At 42.1% G+C, this 20,576-nt stretch overlaps 1 protein-coding gene across 6 annotated transcripts in view; it reads left to right on the top strand.

The window, feature by feature from the left end:
- gramd1ba (GRAM domain containing 1Ba) overlaps positions 1-20,576 on the top strand; it is a 178,139-nt gene that overhangs the window by 100,931 nt on the left and 56,632 nt on the right. For 5 of the 6 annotated variants that reach the window (XM_052529648.1, XM_052529649.1, XM_052529647.1 and 2 more), the window contains one exon: positions 8,351-8,570. In XM_052529648.1, the coding sequence (XP_052385608.1) occupies positions 8,351-8,570 (220 nt within the window). Of the gene's footprint in view, positions 1-842; positions 1,395-8,350; positions 8,571-20,576 lie in introns of those variants that run through there. The other variant, XM_052529650.1, reaches the window with a different exon arrangement.

The following is a 20,576-nucleotide window of genomic DNA, read 5'->3' as shown; positions in this document are numbered from 1 at the left end:
ACAGCACCTACGGTCATAGATAAATTAAAGGTCACGGCGCAATCTTTCTGAAAACCTTGTCAGTCTCATTTCAGAGTAAAATTATCTGGCTTGTTTGTTTATCTTACTTTGCACTGTCCCCCCTCTCTCCTTTCATGTCTTCTGGGCCGGGGAGAATGAGGGGATAGCGGGATGAAGGAAAGCTTGCGGTGTGTTCTGATGCCAGGCGCTCTTTAGAGCCAGCTGTGTGCTTGTTGGGAGTTGTCAAAATGCCCCCTCACCCTTCTCTTTGCCTCTACTGCTATCCATCCCTCTCTCTTCTCCCTCCTTCCCTCTCTCTGCTTCCCAACCTGTTTTTTTCTTCTATCCCCCTGTTTCATGGAATATTCTTCTGAACATTCAAGCATATCTGAGCATGTAGTGAAAGGAATATTGTTTTTTTCTCCACTATCACTGTGCAAACCAAAGCCTGAAGGCCTGATTTGATATTTTCCACAAATAAACGTTTCTGTATCGGAACAAAATAACATGTCATAGCTGGAGTATATCGCCCTCCAAAAAACATTGTTTCCTAACAATAGAGGAATAAACTTTACTGGCAAACCGGGGTGTTAATGGTGCAAAAGTGTAAGTGAGAGAAGTGAGGGTTTGATGTGTGCGCGTGAAATTCTTGCAGGTGTATGCGTGCGATCTCGCATGCGTGTGAGAGACTGACTGAGAGGAGAGGTTGTTGTTGTTGTTGTTGTGTGTGTGTGTGTGTGTGTGTGTGTGTGTGGCTGTGTGTGTGTGTGTGTTTGGGGAGAGGGGCGGATGGGCTGACAGCGAGAGTTAGGTGACGTCAGCCAGTGCGGCTCCATTCATGAACAGCCTGAATAATTGACGAGCCGGCCTCCGGAACAGTGCTGCACCATGCAGAAGCCATTATGCAAAGCAGCTAGCATCGGCAGCCATCTCTCCCCAGCTTCAGCATCACCCACACCATAGAGAGGGAGAGCGGGAAGGGAAAGGAATGTAAACGGAAGTCGGGAGAACGGGAAGAGCGAACAAGAAGCCAATGAAGGATGGAGAGAAGGGGAGAAGGAAAAGAAGAGGCTTTGCAGTAGCCGAATAACGTGCCTGTGAATCACTGCAGAGAGAGGGAAAGACAGCGAGAGGGAAAGAGGGAGCAAGAGAGGGAGGCCATCACGGTGTCTGTTTGAGAGAGGGTGTGCTCCGAAAGCCTGTATGCGAGTGATATCGGAGGGCTAGACGGTCGTGTCTCACCCAGACCCCACACACGAACCCCTGTCTGGGATGCAACGGGAGGCACCCCCCCCCATCTCCTCTGCTTCCCCTCCTCGTGCTGGTCACTGAGTAAATGGATGAATGAAGCAGGTGGAAGCCAACAGGCGGGTTGAGTCATTCATGGCTACCAGGTTAGTTCTTATCACCGCTTCAGGGGTAATTCACATTCGCATCCTCACCTTGCACTGTCTAGTAGAAATTAATTGGAGGGCTAATTAGCTTAGGCTAATGCTTATCAGAGCATCCGATGACGGAGGAGACCTGTTATCTCGTCTGTAGACGTGCTGGCAATGTTATTTATTTTTCTCCATTCCCAGCACTTCAACTAACAAGGTAACCTGTCTCCTCCGTTATTGGACGCTCTGATTAGCATTAACCTAGCGTGAGCTAATTAGCCATGTTAGCCCCCCTCCTGTTCATTTATACTGTACAGTGCAAGGTGAAGATGCTAATGTACATTGGCTATACGGAAACATCAGGGATGTCTTGCATGAATGCCCAAACTGTTTAAGCTTAACTGTCTGGCTTTAGGGCCGATGCATGTTAAGCAGAGTATAATCAAAGTGAGTGACTCGACGCCTTAGTATTTTGTAGCACGCTAATGCTAACAACCAATAATTTGAATAGCCAATTGATAACCATGATCGCTACAGAAAGAACATGAGAGGAGAGATATTAAGATTCAGGAATGCTGGCTGCAAGATGCATCCATCATTCCGTATTCATATCACCTTCATTTATGAGCATATCTAAGCTGTCTGTATTGTAGCAATTCTTTGATGCATATTGGGATAGCACCATGATTATCTTTACACATTTTACACATTTCCTTTCCTTTAGTTGTCATGTTTTAAGCAGTTTTGCATGCCTCAATTGATCCATCCCACTTACAATGACTACATACAATGACTCTGTTTTGTCACAGAATAACCTGAAACATAATCCATCGTTTCACCCTTTTCAGTGTTATTAGAAGTGTAACCTGTGCTGCTGGGCTCTTGTTTTCAAGAACAGGAGTATGACCTTATGAAGAGTAGCTTGACCTGTGTCAACGATAGTGCCGTTTGACGTCAGTAAGCATAGCAACAGTTGGCCTCCACTTCTCCCTCTCCAGTGGAATTTGGGTTCAGTGTTTCTTTATACAATGGTAAAATACAGATTCTAGTAGGCTCAACCTGAGATTTAGGAAATGGGCTTCACCTGTATAGCAGGTGAATAAGTGTCATCTCATCTGAATGCTGTCAAGCCACAAAGCGGATGTGTAATGACTGCTAATGGATGCCAGGACATTGTTGTTTCTAGACACTGATCTAAGATAGTTTTTTCTGATGATAACACCCTTGAGAAGATGCAAAGGTACACACACCCTCGTCCTCCTACCCAGCTATAATAAGCATCCCAGTATGGTGTATCAAGCGGTCTTCCTGTGTGTAGTCTGAAATAGACCAGATAAGGATGGATAGAGTAATGAAATGATAGATGAGAGGGTGAGGCACTGTACACACATCCTCCCACCATCCCTTATGTAAGGCAACAGCACACACAGAATGTATTATACAATCACTTCCAACCAGGTGGGTTTCAATAATATCACTCTCACCTGCTGGAGCTAGTTGAGACACACCTGTGTGTAATTGTCTATGCCTGTAATGTTGCCCACAGCAAACCAAAGTCCCACCAATAAGCTGTCATCTACTGAATGCAAGTTAGATGTCTCGAGTGAATTAGGGAGTATTACTGAAGCGTTGTGTGTGCAATGACCACGCAATTAAACAAGAATAAACGCATGCCTCAATAGTAAAATTGCACTATGATTTCTCATAATGTGTCCTATGACCTCCCTCTCTCTTTTTTGGAATCTGTTTGCTATTCCAGCCTGACACACACACACACACACACACACACACACACACACACACACACACACACTCTGCTTAAATAGTAGTCTTCACCCAAAGCCCTTGGGTGATATAGAAAGTGAACTGTGGAGAAAGAGGTGGGAGGAGTGAGAGAGGAAAATAGTGTGTGAAAGCTGATGGCAGGACTCCACAGGGGACACTCCGTGGGAGCTTACTGTTGGGATAGAGCGAGAGGGAGGGTGAGAGGGGGCGCCAACACCTGCAGCAGAGCTGCTGTTCTCTCACCATCCATGAAGATGGTTTAGTGAAGTTAGTGTTCTCTCCACTGAGCTACACCAACATGGCCAAAAGAGCCTCAGTTCACTGATATCAAATGAAGTACTTCTGTTGAATCTGCCAGCACTTAGACCTGAAGTTCTGGGTGCGTGTTCATAAAATATCTTAGAGTCCTGATCTAGAATCAGATCCCTTCTCTTATTCATTGATTTTAAAAAGGCAAACTGATCCTCAATCAGCATTCCTACTCTGAGACGCATTATGAATACGTGCCCTGCAGAGTAGACACTCTAGTCTGGATAGGAAATCAGTTAGTCAATACATTGTCCTCTCTCGTCAAGGGCAGAGACAGTGCCTCATTGATGTGCTCTGAATCAAAGACTAATCTGGCCCTGTGGAGGAAGTGAACACATTGTCATTGGGGAGGTTCCTGCTATCTTAAATTGTCTGATGGTCAAACAACGTAACTTGCAATGGAGTGGATGTTTTTTTATAGGGTCTTTGTAAATCATGCATCATGTCAAGACTTATATTTGTTTAATTGAGTACACCAGCCATACTGTACTCAACAGGAGGAGCACGGTCCGGGTCCAGAAACACTTTTTTTTTTCTGCTGTTGAGAGTTGTAATAGTAGAATGCACAAGGTGCAATTTTGAAATTTGTTAGTGCATGGGCAGTTTTCCTCTTATGTCATTCACTGGCAGTATTATGTCATTCACTGGCAGTATTATGTCATTCACTGGCAGTATTATGTCATTCACTGGCAGTACTATGTCATTCACTGGCAGTACTATGTCATTCACTGGCAGTATTATGTCATTCACTGGCAGTATTATGTCATTCACTGGCAGTATTATGTCATTCACTGGCAGTATTATGTCATTCACTGGCAGTATTATGTCATTCACTGGCAGTATTATGTCATTCACTGGCAGTATTATGTCATTCACTGGCAGTATTATGTCATTCACTGGCAGTATTATGTCATTCACTGGCAGTACTATGTCATTCACTGGCAGTATTATGTCATTCACTGGCAGTATTATGTCATTCACTGGCAGTATTATGTCATTCACTGGCAGTATTATGTCATTCACTGGCAGTATTATGTCATTCACTGGCAGTATTATGTCATTCACTGGCAGTATTATGTCATTTTTAGTTTAGTTTAGTTTATTTTTTACAGGGACAGTGCACATTAATCAACGTTTCAGTAAAAGTGCCGGTTTTAGCCAGCCGGCTAATTTTCAACCGCAGTCCCTGGGCAGGTTATTAAAAACAATTACAATATAGACAATAGCACCATAGACATAGCAACATAGCAACATAGGACAAGCAAGACATAGCATACAGACAGAGCAACATAGGACAAGCAAGACGTAGCATACAGACAGAGCAACATAGAACAAAAAGCAGCAAGACAAAATTCATAAAAGCAACAAAGTGTTTCCACACCTCACAAGCTACAGACAACAGACAACATGGAAAGCGGCAACACAGCTAGGGACCATGTTCACAAATCTGATTCAGCTTTAGCCATGTCTTCAAGCATTTTGTGAAAGTGTGATATGTGGTGCAGTTATGTGTGTCTGATGGCAGTGTATTCCAGACATGGGAAGCTCTCACAGAGAATGCAGATTTACTAAAGGTGCTTTTCCTTAGGGGAACTATACAGTCACCTCTCATGGCAGATCTTGTGGATCTGCTGCCATATGTCTGGGTTTTCTGTTTAACAAAAATATTGAGTGGAGGGGGAGCCAGGCCATTAAGGATCTTGAATACAAGACATGCGTCGGTGTATTGCACAAGATTTTCCCAACTCAAGAGCTCATGTTTTCTAAGGATGTGACAATGATGATGGCTATTGGGCTTCCTATCAAGCACTTTGAGAGCCTGTTTGTAGACAGACTGAATAGGTTTTAATGTTGTACAGCAAGATTGGGCCCAACTAGTCAAGCAGTATGTTAAGTGGGGGAGTATCATAGATTTGAAGTACAGTTTTGCTACCTCTGTAGTCAAACAATTTCGTATAAATCGGAAATGAGCTAGATTGAATTTAGTTATTTGAACTACCTTTTTCACATGCTTTTTAAAAGAGAGGTTGGAATCAAGTATGATGCCAAGGTACTTAAAATCGCATACCACCTGGAGCTTCTCCCCTGACACATAGACATCTGGCTCAGTAGCATCTGTTGCCCTCTTTGTGAAGAACATGCAAACAGTTTTTTTCACATTGAGATGCAAACACGAGTCACAGAGCCACTTTGTAACCTGGACCATTACAGTAGTGAGTTCTTGTGCAGCTTGTTGTTTGCTCTTTGCATGCACATATATCACTGTATCATCTGCATACATTTGAACTTCAGACCCAGTACATACAGAAGGCAGATCATTAATGTACAGGCTGAACAGGAGGGGCCCCAGTATTGACCCTTGGGGCACGCCCACATCATAGCTACGAGTGGGCGACAGCTCATTGCTCACTCTGACACACTGAGTTCTGCCTTCAAGGTATGATTTCATCCATCTCAAGGCATCAGGGGAAAAGTTGAACTTGGACAATTTTGTGATGAGAATCTCATGGTTAACAGTATCAAAAGCCTTCCTTAGGTCCAGAAACACAGCCCCAACAGCACCCCCTTTGTCCATCTTGGACTTCACATTTTCCAGAAGAAAGCAGTTGGCCGTTTCTGTGGAGTGTTTCGCTCTGAAGCCAAACTGCATGGAGTGTAATGTGAAAGGGCTGTTGTTGAGGTGGGCAATCAGTTGTTCTGCTACACACTTTTCAACAACCTTTGACACCACAGGTAGTATACTAATGGGCCTGTAGTTACTCACGTCAGCAGGGTCGCCTGATTTAAAGATGGCCGTTATTATGGCCGACTTCCATACCCTTGGAAACACACCAAGACCAATAGATGTGTTGGTGACCTTAGTAATGGGGCCAATGAGTGACTCTTTGTAGTTTTTAAGAAAGGTAGAGTCCATCCCAAACACATCTTTGGCTTTAGAGTTCTTTAGTGAGCTAATCACCTTGTTCACCTTTGACTCAGAAACCTCCCTTATGATGAAGACAGGTTGAGCGTCATTCACTAGCACTGAACCCAAGAAATCAGTGGAGGGGTTCTGTGTCAGTAACCTGACAGAGTCAATAAAGTAGGAATTGAAGGCTGTTGCTATTTCAACTGCATCCTGTGTTAGATTGTTATTCACCATGATTTCTAGTCTTTTTTGCAGTGTTACTATGGTCTTTCCCTGTTAACTTTTTTAGATTCTCCCATATCAATTTAGAATTTCCCTTTGCTTCACCAATTATGTTAATAAAAAAGTTTGCCTTGGCCTGTCTGATTTCTTTTATCACCTTATTTCTCAACATGGTAAACCTACGTCTGTCATGCTCTAATGTAGATTTTGGGGCTGTTTTTAGAGCATAATCTCGTTCTTTCATCAATTTCCAGATTTCTCCATTTAGCCAAGGAAGAGTGCTCTTTTGGCCAGGTTTGGATTTGATTTTCTTTAGGAAGCCATTTATTGTAGTCTGGATTGTGGATAGAAAAACCTGACTATCAGCTTCCACGTCTGTATAGGACAAGAGATCATTCCAGTTTATTCCCTTAATTGCTTTTTCAAAATAGTTTAATTCACTCTTAGGTATTCTGAGTTGATCCGGCTTTCTAACAGTAGAGAGGTTAAACCTGCTCTTAGACAGCTTTCTGGCTATAAGTGTCAGATTATGATCAGACAGCCCAGTAACCATATTCACTGACAGTATTATGTCATTCACTGGCAGTATTATGTCATTCACTGGCAGTATTATGTCATTCACTGGCAGACCTTAGAGAGCTATTTATAACCTGTCAGAAATGTCCAGTTGATCAACTACTAGCCCACATTGATTATTAGGGCATGAAATTCACTTTTTGGTCTACCAGCCAAGTATTTTTTGCTGCTTAAATTACACCAACAAACCACAAATTAACAGATAAGCATGCTTTGTAATGTTTCTAAAACATTACATGAATTACTAGTAAGAAGTAACTAATGTTTGTGACCTGTCTTTTATCCAAAATATCACGACTCAAGTCATGTTTGTACCTGTGAGATTGACTAGTAGAAGTGTTGTCTTCCCTTCCCTAGCAGTTGAAACTCAAACATAGAAAAACAACCCAGCTTCTGAACAAAACAATGTAAGTAGTCAAGAAACACAAGGACAGATGATCATTTCAGTACATTTTTGTTTCAAGTAAATTAGACAAACTTTTATTCCTGTGCATCTAAAAATGAATCTTTCACTCAGCTCTTCACATGCGCACAGCCCCCAGCCAGGCTGTGTTGCAGCGCAAGGTGGAATAGGTTATATACGAAACTTTGAAAATGGCTACCACAGCATTTATTTGACTATTAAATATGATCATACTTGACTTTTTTTTCGCAAATGCGAGTGAAATGCTCAAACTGTGGAGCCCCAACCACCCGCCAACATTGCTGTTGAAATAGACATCTTACCCGACAATGTCAAAATCCACCTGCAGGTGGTGGGTGTTAATTTTAGACTCTGTTGATTTTGTTGAGTCACTCAGGTATCATATGAACACATAAGACATGGAAAAATGTGTAGAATTTCTGAAAATTAGCTTTAAAACTGCAACATTTTCTTCTTAATTAACCCTGTGGAAAAAGGTGTAGAATTGCAGGAAATTACCTTTTAAAAAGGCTAAATGTTCTCCCTGACATCAATAGGGGTGTGGGGTTGCAAGGTCGGGGTTTGTTACTATGCTGATAAATTATCATATCCATCCCTACCTTTTACACCCCTGTGTGACTGAACCTTCTCAAATAGTAGTTGAGTACACATTTGGATCTCAAGGATTCAGCCCATAAGTGCTCTGAGTATCTCAGAGTTTAAACAATTATTTTAATCATTCCCTCTCTTTCCATCTCTCACTGACAGCACTGCCAGCAATTCGAACCGGAGCACGCCTGCTTGCTCGCCCATCCTGCGCCATCGCTCTCGCTCGCCCACACCCCAGCAGAGCTTGGAGCACAGTGGTGAGAACATGGTGGAGAAGGGCCACTTGGACCCTCCCTCCACCCCAGAGCAGGTGGTGCAGCGCACCTACAGCCAGTCGGTACACTCCGCCACACGCAGCAGTGGAGGCAAGAACTCCAAGGTGAGCCCATGCACCTGGACCAGACATGCATTGGATAAACACGCACATGGGACAAAACACAATTGTGTATAGGGGGTGAACATTTATGCAGTAACGCACATACACACACACACACACCCATGCATGCATATCGTACACAGTGCAGACACACACAAAATACTCCACATTACATACCTATCATGCTCTTAAATCTCCATTGAAGGAGGGTTTCCCCCTATCTCAGTCCTGTAATCTTTGGGAAATAACCATGCTCTGGTCTGGACCAGGGGCCAATGGGCAGGTGTGGACACGCCCCAAATACATAGCCTCTCTTGCCCACCCACTGCATATCATCACACATTTGCTCTGCCTTTTAATCACATCTTCACAGGACAATAAAGTTGTTTGCCTTTTGGGCCTTCTGATCCACTGGGGCTAAAAAGTAATCCACGCTCTCACAACAGGAGAAACAGCAGAGATCTCGGTACAAATGGTCAACTCAATTACTTCATCCCAGTTGAAATGAATATACTGTAGAATGAACTTCAGTGTGGGCTGTCTGAATGAAATCGACAACATTCTTGTGTGAAGAATGTTTGTCTGCCACTCAGTAGTGGATTTTGAAAATCTGTCAATTATCATCGTAAGGTTCTTCTCAACCTTTTTCATATCCCATTCCATGGTGATGTTTGTCTCATTTCCACTCTTAGGGATTGACTTGTCCGTCGGTTGTCATGCCATGTTACTCCTCTGTTTTACTTTCGAGACATTGTTATGTTTCTGCACCAGCTGCACTATGTTAAAACCACTCACAATCCAAGTCTTTAACTTGAAATTCTTATGGATTTTATTTTTCTGCCTTAGGTGTTTGCTGTTTATTTGTTTTTGTTTTCTGATTTTCTTTGTTCTTCTTCTCATGCATGCTAGTCTCACAAGCGACTTTCCAAAGTAAGCATCAATCTTTTTCTGTTCTTTCTCCTTTCTCCTTCCCGCTAGCTTGTGCTCATGCCTGGTGACGTTCCTACTATCCCTGCAATACGCTAATTGTTTCTCCTCTATGCCATCCTACATTATGCTAAGTTAACGTTTGCCTCTATCCTATGCTACTTTACGCTACCTGATGAGGCTGCCCAACCATCTCTACGCTAAACTATGTTAGCCTAACCTAGCTTACCCCTTGCTAACCAACTGTATTAGCCTACCCCTTGAACTGACCTGATCTTGTTTCCCTCATGCCTTGATAGCTAGAAGCGCTAACTCACTTTGCCCTGTGTTTACCTATCCCACCCTGTAACGCCTCTACTGTTTTCTAACCAACCTTTTTATTTATTAGACTTGGTGATCCTAAACACCATTTCTCCTTACTCTATGCTGCACTATATCAATCCCGGTTATCATCTTTTTTGCTGGAGAATCTCATTTCTATACTGCTTGAGCACATGTTATAATGGTTACCATGGTAACCGGAAACCCTCAGTCTATTCAACATTACCCTAAATTACCATTACTTATCTTTCCATCTCTCTATCACACCACATTATCCAAACCTATCTTAAAGGTACGCTCATCAATATGATGTCATCATCCAGCGCTGGAGACAACTTCCTGTTTACAGACAACTGAATTAAAATCTGCTAAGACTGACACTATTAGCTTTGTATGTATAATATCATATTGCAGAGTGTACCTTTTACGCACCTATCCCCACATTTACCTTTCATCTGCATACACAAGGCTAACTTATTACTGACTAAAAAAAGTTTAAAAGTAAAAGTTTACTAAGAGTAGGCTATACTAAGAGTAGGCTATACTAAGAGTAGGCTATACTAAGAGTAGGCTATACTAAGAGTAGGCTATACTAAGAGTATGGCTATACCAAGAGTACGGCTATACTAAGATTCTATACCAAGAGTACGGCTATACTAAGATTCTATACCAAGAGTACGGCTATACCAAGAGTACGGCTATACTAAGATTTTATACCAAGAGTACGGCTATACTAAGATGCTATACCAAGAGTACGGCTATACTAAGATGCTATACCAAGAGTACGGCTATACTAAGATTTTATACTAAGAGTACGGCTATACTAAGATGCTATACCAAGAGTATGGTTATACTAAGATTCTATACCAAGAGTACGGCTATACTAAGAGTACAGCTATACTAAGATTCTATACCAAGAGTACGGCTATACTAAGATTCTATACCAAGAGTACAGCTATACTAAGATGCTATACCAAGAGTACGGCTATACTAAAATTCTATACCAAGAGTACGGCTATACCAAGAGTGGCTATACTAAGATTCTATACCAAGAGTACGGCTATACTAAGATTCTATACCAAGAGTACGGCTATACCAAGAGTACGGCTATACTAAGATTCTATACCAAGAATACGGCTATACTAAGATTCTATACCAAGAGTACGGCTATACTAAGTTCTATACCAAGAGTAAGCCTATACCAAGAGTATGGCTATACTAAGATTCTATACCAAGAATACGGCTATACTAAGATTCTATACCAAGAGTAAGGTTATACTAAGATTCTATACCAAGAGTACGGCTATACCAAGAGTACGGCTATACCAAGAGTACAGCTATACCAAGAGTACAGCTATACCAAGATTCTATACCAAGAGTATGGCTATACTAAGATTCTATACCAAGAGTACACCTATACCAAGAGTACGGCTATACCAAGAGTACGGCTATACCAAGAGTACGGCTATACCAAGAGTATGGCTATACTAAGATTCTATACCAAGAGTACGGCTATACTAAGATTCTATACCAAGAGTACGGCTATACTAAGATTCTATACCAAGAGTACAGCTATACTAAGATTCTATACCAAGAGTACAGCTATACTAAGATTCTATACCAAGAGTACGGCTATACTAAGATGCTATACCAAGAGTATGGTTATACTAAGATTCTATACCAAGAGTACAGCTATACCAAGAGTATGGCTATACTAAGATTCTATACCAAGAGTACGGCTATACTAAGAGTACAGCTATACTAAGATTCTATACCAAGAGTACGGCTATACTAAGATGCTATACCAAGAGTACGGCTATACTAAAATTCTATACCAAGAGTACGGCTATACCAAGAGTGGCTATACTAAGATTCTATACCAAGAGTACGGCTATACTAAGATTCTATACCAAGAGTACGGCTATACTAAGATTCTATACCAAGAATACGGCTATACTAAGATTCTATACCAAGAGTACGGCTATACTAAGTTCTATACCAAGAGTAAGCCTATACCAAGAGTATGGCTATACTAAGATTCTATACCAAGAATACGGCTATACTAAGATTCTATACCAAGAGTAAGGTTATACTAAGATTCTATACCAAGAGTACGGCTATACCAAGAGTACGGCTATACCAAGAGTACAGCTATACCAAGAGTACAGCTATACCAAGAGTACAGCTATACCAAGATTCTATACCAAGAGTACGGCTATACTAAGATTCTATACCAAGAGTACGGCTATACTAAGATTTTATACTAAGAGTACGGCTATACTAAGATGCTATACCAAGAGTATGGTTATACTAAGATTCTATACCAAGAGTACAGCTATACCAAGAGTATGGCTATACTAAGATTCTATACCAAGAGTATGGCTATACTAAGAGTACAGCTATACTAAGATTCTATACCAAGAGTACGGCTATACTAAGATTCTATACCAAGAGTACAGCTATACTAAGATGCTATACCAAGAGTACGGCTATACTAAAATTCTATACCAAGAGTACGGCTATACCAAGAGTGGCTATACTAAGATTCTATACCAAGAGTACGGCTATACTAAGATTCTATACCAAGAGTACGGCTATACCAAGAGTACGGCTATACTAAGATTCTATACCAAGAATACGGCTATACTAAGATTCTATACCAAGAGTACGGCTATACTAAGTTCTATACCAAGAGTAAGCCTATACCAAGAGTATGGCTATACTAAGATTCTATACCAAGAATACGGCTATACTAAGATTCTATACCAAGAGTAAGGTTATACTAAGATTCTATACCAAGAGTACGGCTATACCAAGAGTACGGCTATACCAAGAGTACGGCTATACCAAGAGTACAGCTATACCAAGATTCTATACCAAGAGTATGGCTATACTAAGATTCTATACCAAGAGTACACCTATACCAAGAGTACGGCTATACCAAGAGTACGGCTATACCAAGAGTATGGCTATACTAAGATTCTATACCAAGAGTACGGCTATACTAAGAGTACAGCTATACTAAGATTCTATACCAAGAGTACGGCTATACTAAGATGCTATACCAAGAGTACGGCTATACTAAAATTCTATACCAAGAGTACGGCTATACCAAGAGTGGCTATACTAAGATTCTATACCAAGAGTACGGCTATACTAAGATTCTATACCAAGAGTATGGCTATACCAAGAGTACGGCTATACTAAGATTCTATACCAAGAATACGGCTATACTAAGATTCTATACCAAGAGTACGGCTATACTAAGTTCTATACCAAGAGTAAGCCTATACCAAGAGTATGGCTATACTAAGATTCTATACCAAGAATACGGCTATACTAAGATTCTATACCAAGAGTAAGGTTATACTAAGATTCTATACCAAGAGTACGGCTATACCAAGAGTGGCTATACCAAGAGTACAGCTATACCAAGAGTACAGCTATACCAAGATTCTATACCAAGAGTATGGCTATACTAAGATTCTATACCAAGAGTACACCTATACCAAGAGTACGGCTATACCAAGAGTACGGCTATACCAAGAGTATGGCTATACTAAGATTCTATACCAAGAGTACGGCTATACTAAGATTCTATACCAAGAGTACGGCTATACTAAGATTCTATACCAAGAGTACGGCTATACTAAGATTCTATACCAAGAGTACAGCTATACTAAGATTCTATACCAAGAGTACGGTTATACTAAGATTCTATACCAAGAGTATGGCTATACCAAGAGTACAACTATACTAAGATTCTATACTAATAGTATGTGATTGCAAAAGGCATCCGTGTCAGGGATTTGCCAAGGCAGGATACTCTGAGTGCAGCCCAATCCAGAAATCTGGCAGTGGCTTCAGATTTAAATTCAATTTTCACGAAACCACTTGTTGCAATTTCGATGAGGCTCTCTTGTTCAGTTATCGATAAGTGGACTGGAGGCATGCATGAAAGGGATAACAAATCCAGTTGTTTGTGTCATCCGTTTCGGAAAGTACCTGCGTAATTGCGCACCCAAATCATTCCGGTGCTTCGCCAAATCACATTTAACATTGTCCGTAAGTTTGAGTTCATTTGCACACAAAAAATCATACCATAATGGAAAGACCTGTGTGTTGTCATTGTTAATACAGACAGAGAAGAGCACCAACTTCTTAATCATAGCCTCAATTATTTTGTCCCGCACATTGAATATAGTTGCGGTAAGTCCTTGTAATCCTAGATTCAGATGAGAAAAAACATCACCCAGATAGGCCAGTCGTGTGAGAAACTCATCATCATGCAAGCGTTCAGACTAGTGAAAATGATGGTAAGTAAAGAACTTTAAGCTCGTCTCTCAATTCAATTAATGTGATTGGATGTTAATTATTTGTCTAGGCTACCTGTATTTGACATTGTGTTATTTCGCTGAACAATAGATTGTTTAATCAGAGCCGGTCCTGACCTCCCTGGGGCCCAAAGCAAAATTCTGCTATGTGGCCCTCCTACCTGACCCGTGAGAACATGTAAACCATTTACTATTACCACACAGTCACACCTGACACCTCAGTGCTCCCACTACAATCCTCCCTCCTTTAAAACGGTTTGCTCGATCTGTCAGTCTAAGAATAAGTAGACCAGAACAGAATGAGGTATATGCAAACAATGTTTATTGAATAGAATATTTTCTATAGCATCTTAAGATAAGTGATTGTAGAAAATAATCAAATATAACACTGAGCTTTGGCTCTGCTGCCTCGTAATTAGTCCAGTCCTCAAAACATTATACAATTAACTTTGTCAATACAATGTAAACACAAGCCTATAGGCTATGGCTGCAGCTATATGTCTTAAAATAGTTAAATAAAACCTATACATCTGTGTGATTAACTTTGGTTCCCTCTACAGCCTGGGCATTTTCAGCATCAGTATGGGCACCAGTCTATTTGGACTGTCTGGAAGAAATGGAGAAAGTATGTCATGTAATTTACACAAATGCACTTCTGCCATACAATCTTAAATGTTACTAAGTATATAAACATTTCAATGTTTGAATTAAAATCTTACCATCAAAATATTCCTCTTCTGCACTTTATTAAGGCAAAATCATCATCAATGATGTCATCATAGGACATGTGTTTCTCCACGTCTTGATTTATGCTGATGATGGCCAGACCACTATGACATGGGAGACCTCAGGTAGCTTTTGATGTGCTTTCATTTTGAAAAGCTATTTTCTACCAATGCTACTGTTACTGGTAGGGTGACTGCAATGATTAGGGCCATCCAAAGGTTAGGATATATTTCCTTTAGGTTTTTCTCACAGAGAAAGAAAAGCGGCTCAAAGGCAGTCAGTCATCTTATCTGTTGGCAGATCAGGTCACTTCTGAATGTCATGTGCCAGATCCATTCCACTGATGTCACAGTCATTTCTGAAGGTTAGAGTGTTTTCAACTTCCATGCAGTGAGCCTTGAAAGATTCACTGGACATCTGAGAGGCAGTGCTGAAGTTCAGCAGCATTCCATATTTGGTTTTCACCTGGTTGAGTGTTTCAAATCTCTCATCCATGGATGTCACAGCAGAGTCGACCACAATGTTGAAGTAGTTGACTTCAAGGTTTTTCAGTGCATCAGTTCATCAGGAGCCTCATAGCTGAAATGCCTCTTGCTGTTTCTCAGACTATTTTCTTTCAGAACAGCCTCCACATTAATTTCTTCACAAATGCTTTTGGCTGTTATCTGGGCCTCAGAGAATCCAGTTTCCTGGTATGTAGTGAGGGAGGTCTTTGCATTTGAGATTAAATTCACTGCGATATTCAACTGCATTGAGGGGGATTGGAGGAGCTTGTTCATCTTGTTTGTCATTGCCAGTATCTCACACCATAACGACACAGCAAATCAAGAAGCGGTAGGACCCAACTTCCTCTGCAAGCACTTGTTCCTCTACCTTGGCCACAGGATCGTTGATCATCTGTCTGGCTTCCAGTAATACCTCCCGAACCTCAGAAGCCTGATACCTTATTGCATGAACACTTTGGAACCTACTCTCCAATCTTGTCACTCCATGACTTCACGGTTATGTTCACGTGTTTCTTCAAAACACTCCATCTTTGTGTGTGAAGAGCTTTTGCACATGCCCAAAAAACCCAACTGCATCTTTTGAAGATTTGGCAGCATCTGCAGTGACAAGGTTTAGAGTATGGGACGAACACGGCAGTCTGGCTTGTACTCCTTGGTGCTTGTCCTTCATGTTGGCCCCTTAATCATAAGCTTGCCCTCTGCAATCTTCAAATGGAATCTTCAGCTCTTTCAGCTTATCTAAGATGACGGTGGACAGATTCAAGCCTGTTGTAACCTCAACATTCACAAAGCTGAGGAAGTGCTCCTTGATCTCTGACTTTTCCTTTAAAGCCACTCTTCTCAGAATAATGGACATTTGCTCCTGGTGACTAATGTCAGGTATACAGTCCAAGATAATGGAGAAGTACTATGAGTCTCTTGCTTGAGTCACTATTGCTTCCAGAATCTTGTCACTCACAATCTGTATCATCTCATTCTGTGTGCGCTTCCCAAGGTAATGAGCATGTCTCTCCATCTTTAATTTTGCTGAGATGATTTTCCATAACGTGGTCAAATTTAGCCAGTAATTCAACCTCATTTAGGAAGTGTCCATTATCTGGTTGGAACAGCTTGTTTGAACCCCTGATTGCTAGGTTTCTTTCAGCCAGAGACTGGGTGATACTTATTAAACGTGTAAGGACATCCTGCCATCTCTTTCTTTCAGCCTCAAAATTGTCATCTGTATCTGGTCAAGAGTCTGTCCCCGACTTAGGTGTCTATCAAGTTCTCTCTACTTAATCATATTGTTGTGTTCAGCACTACCCTCATGGTGTTTCAGAATGGTGTTGATATTTGACCAGTCATTCACACCTTCCTTTATTATTTTGTAGTCTTCTGTAGAAAAGAGCATACAGCAAAACAATACACAGTGTTGTTTTTGATTGAGTTTGAAAGCCAGCTCTTGGTAATCTTCTGTAATAAGCCTGAATGGAAACCTCTTCTAGACTTGTCTTTAGGTTAAGAAAAATCCACTCCTGGTTAGAATGGACCTCTGCCCACTAACTCAGTCCTCATAAAGTCTGTGAAAACTGGGGCCAATCTGGGTCATTTGGTGGAGCAGCAACTGTTCTATTATGGTCTGAGCTGCTTGTATCCTCTGCTGGCTGTACACCTCTGGTTGTGCTAGTACTGGCTGAGGCTGCCTGTACTTTACCTGGGTCTGTGTTAGTACTTGCTGAAGCTGCCAGTACTGGGTCTGTGTTAGTATTTGCTGAAGCTGGCTGTACTGGGTCTGTGTTGGTATTTGCTGAAGCTGGCTGTATTGGGTCTGTGTTAGTACTGGCTGAGATTGGATGTGGATCAACTGAGTCTGTGCTTGTACTGGCTGATGATCCAGCATCTCCCTCTACTGACAAATTTAAGCACCATAGCACCTGTAAATTATAGATAACAATACTCTTATTTTTATCAGCTGCATCAGGCCCATTCAAACTGGCTCCCCCAGATTTCCTTTTATACATTCTCAAATATAAAATATTATTTATACTATGGCTTGGCTGAATAATTGATGGTTATTATTTACTGAGAGGTGTGCATCCATATTGCCCAGTATGCCTAGCTAATCAACTTTTTAAATTCAATATATAAATCAATAGTCAATGTCAATCCATTCCTTTCCATCTTGCATTAGTCCAGAGTTGTAACTAAACCTTGACTGAGAGACGAGATAATCATTGTCTTGTTTTAAAATGTGCACCTATAAGGGGTGCCATCACATCCATATATTTTCTGGACTGGTCCCCAAAGAGGTTGCTGCTGGAAAGCGAGAGGTTCATTTCGTGCACGCGCATATGAACGTACATGAACGCATGTTCACGTGTGACGCGGTTCTCTTTTCCGAGCTGCAGTTTATAATCATCGTTGCCCGTTTGCGTTTATCCAACGTAATAAATTGTTGTATTTCTCTCACTTTTGTCAGGCACAAAGTCACATAACACAGCCCTGGAAGTGGCTGGCAAGCAAGACACAGACAGACCAAGAGATGCACTGCAGAGCTAGGTTAGCAAGACAGACAGACTAGAGAGAGATGCACTGCCCAGCTAGGTTAGCAAGACAGACAGACTAGAGAGAGGCACTGCCCAGCTAGGTTAGCAAGACAGACAGACTAGAGAGAGATGCACTGCCCAGCTAGGTTAGCAAGACAGACAGACTAGAGAGAGATGCACTGCCCAGCTAGGTTAGCAAGACAGACAGACTAGAGAGATGATGCACTGCCAGACAGACTAGGTTGCACTGCCCAGCTAGACAGACAGACTAGAGAGAGATGCACTGCCCAGCTAGGTTAGCAAGACAGACAGACTAGAGAGAGATGCACTGCCCAGCTAGGTTAGCAAGACAGACAGACTAGAGAGAGATGCACTGCCCAGCTAGGTTAGCAAGACAGACAGACTAGAGAGATGCACTGCCCAGCTAGGTTAGCTAGACAGACAGACTAGAGAGAGATGCACTGCCCAGCTAGGTTAGCAAGACAGACAGACTAGAGAGAGATGCACTGCCCAGCTAGGTTAGCTAGACAGACAGACTAGAGAGAGATGCACTGCCCAGCTAGGTTAGCTAGACAGACAGACTAGAGAGAGAGCTGCACAGACAGACTGCCCAGCTAGGTTAGCAAGACAGACAGACTAGAGAGAGCACTGCACTGCCCAGCTAGGTTAGCTAGACAGACAGACAGACTAGAGAGAGATGCACTGCCCAGCTAGGTTAGCTAGACAGACAGACTAGAGAGAGATGCACTGCCCAGCTAGGTTAGCTAGACAGACAGACAGACTAGAGAGAGATGCACTGCCCAGCTAGGTTAGCTAGACAGACAGACTAGAGAGAGATGCACTGCCCAGCTAGGTTAGCAAGACAGACAGACTAGAGAGAGATGCACTGCCCAGCTAGGTTAGCTAGACAGACAGACTAGAGAGAGATGCACTGCCCAGCTAGGTTAGCAAGACAGACAGACTAGAGAGAGATGCACTGCCCAGCTAGGTTAGCAAGACAGACAGACTAGAGAGAGATGCACTGCCCAGCTAGGTTAGCAAGACAGACAGACTAGAGAGAGATGCACTGCCCAGCTAGGTTAGCAAGACAGACAGACTAGAGAGAGATGCACTGCCCAGCTAGGTTAGCTAGACAGACAGACTAGAGAGAGATGCACTGCCCAGCTAGGTTAGCAAGACAGACAGACTAGAGAGAGATCCACTTCAAGCTTGCACATCAACTTAATGTTAGTTATTTGCTGACATCAAACTTGAAGAGGAGAGAACACAAGTTTACCTGATTTCTGTTCCCGCAATTCACCCTCATGGTGTTTTTTTTTCTTCTTGTCTTTTTGTGAGGAGGAGGATTGTTCCGCTTCATCCTCTTATTGAAGTTGTACACATTGACATCCACGTTGACACGAGGGGGATGCCGGGCCCTTGCGTAATTTGCGGGGCCCTCGGCAAGTTGCGTAGTGAGCGTATAGGGCCGCCGGCTCTGGGTTTAATTTGATTTTGGGCAGTGAAATGAGACTACTCAGGCAAGGGGGAGAAAACTAGCCCCGTTGGAAAATAGAAATGGACTGTTTGAATATTTGAAGATAAAAAAATAGATATATGTTTTTGGCGTACCCCAGTTTGGGAATACCTGCCTTACCCTATTCTATGGACTTTATCCTAACCTTCTTTAACTTCTTGACTTTGCCTAACCCCTTCTAAGGGTTGTGTTCATGTTTTTTTTTACAACTGAAATTTGTGTTTCTTATTGAACAAGGCCAGGTAGTCCCTGCCGGTTTCGGGTGTGTTTTCTTCTGTTGATGCCTAATCAACATGGCCCAGCCTTCCTACCCTACTCTACCACTTTCCTGACAGCATCATTCATTCAAACATGATCCCCTATGTGCTTCTCTGTCTGAAATTTTCTGTGTTTCTGGAGAAGTTAACCCTAGATGCTGTTCTTGGGTCAGTTTAGCATTTTCCCCACTAATGGTTCAGGTTAGGATTGGGGGAGGGGAAGCAGATCCTAGATCTGTACATGGAGAGAAATTCACTTTAGTGCTGCTGTTCTTTAACTTTAATGGAGGACCACACGGTACAAGTCTCTTCTGTGGTGAATTGTAGCATTGCTGTGGTACCAGGACAAATCCCAAACATTAATATTTGAAGGCATGTAGGCACACACACACACACACACACACACACACGTAGATATTGAACAGACGGATGCACACAGCTCCCCCTCCCACCGACCACCACAAGTTACTATTACTTCCTGAACAAGCTAACTATGGAAGAGGAAAAGCTTGACACTTTATTCAGACGGTGAGGAAATTAGGTGGCGAGACAGTCAAGTAGGAGAAACAGTGTGAAGGGTGGATGCAGGGATTGAACCCTGGTCTCTGGTGGGGAATTGTATATGTGACATGTACTGGGGAGTGTTACCACTACATGTCTCTGCACGTGGAAGGGGAAAGGTAATAGTCAGTCACCATTGGTCACTATCCTCTTAGTTGGAGCTAGAGGCCTTCACGAGTCCAAAAAGTTGTACCCATTCTGAAATGGACCTGGGGCTTTCCCATCTTGACCCGATATGTATCAATACATAAAAAAAATATAGAGCTCCATTGGAACGGACTAGAGGTCAAACGATTAATCGGCATGGTCGATTTAATTAGGGCCGATTTCAAGTTT

The sequence above is a fragment of the Oncorhynchus keta genome, chromosome 11 (assembly GCF_023373465.1).
Source record: "Oncorhynchus keta strain PuntledgeMale-10-30-2019 chromosome 11, Oket_V2, whole genome shotgun sequence".
Lineage (NCBI taxonomy): Eukaryota > Metazoa > Chordata > Actinopteri > Salmoniformes > Salmonidae > Oncorhynchus > Oncorhynchus keta.
The sequence above is the reverse complement of the archived record's forward strand: the minus strand, read 5'-3'. Positions and strand labels throughout refer to the sequence as shown.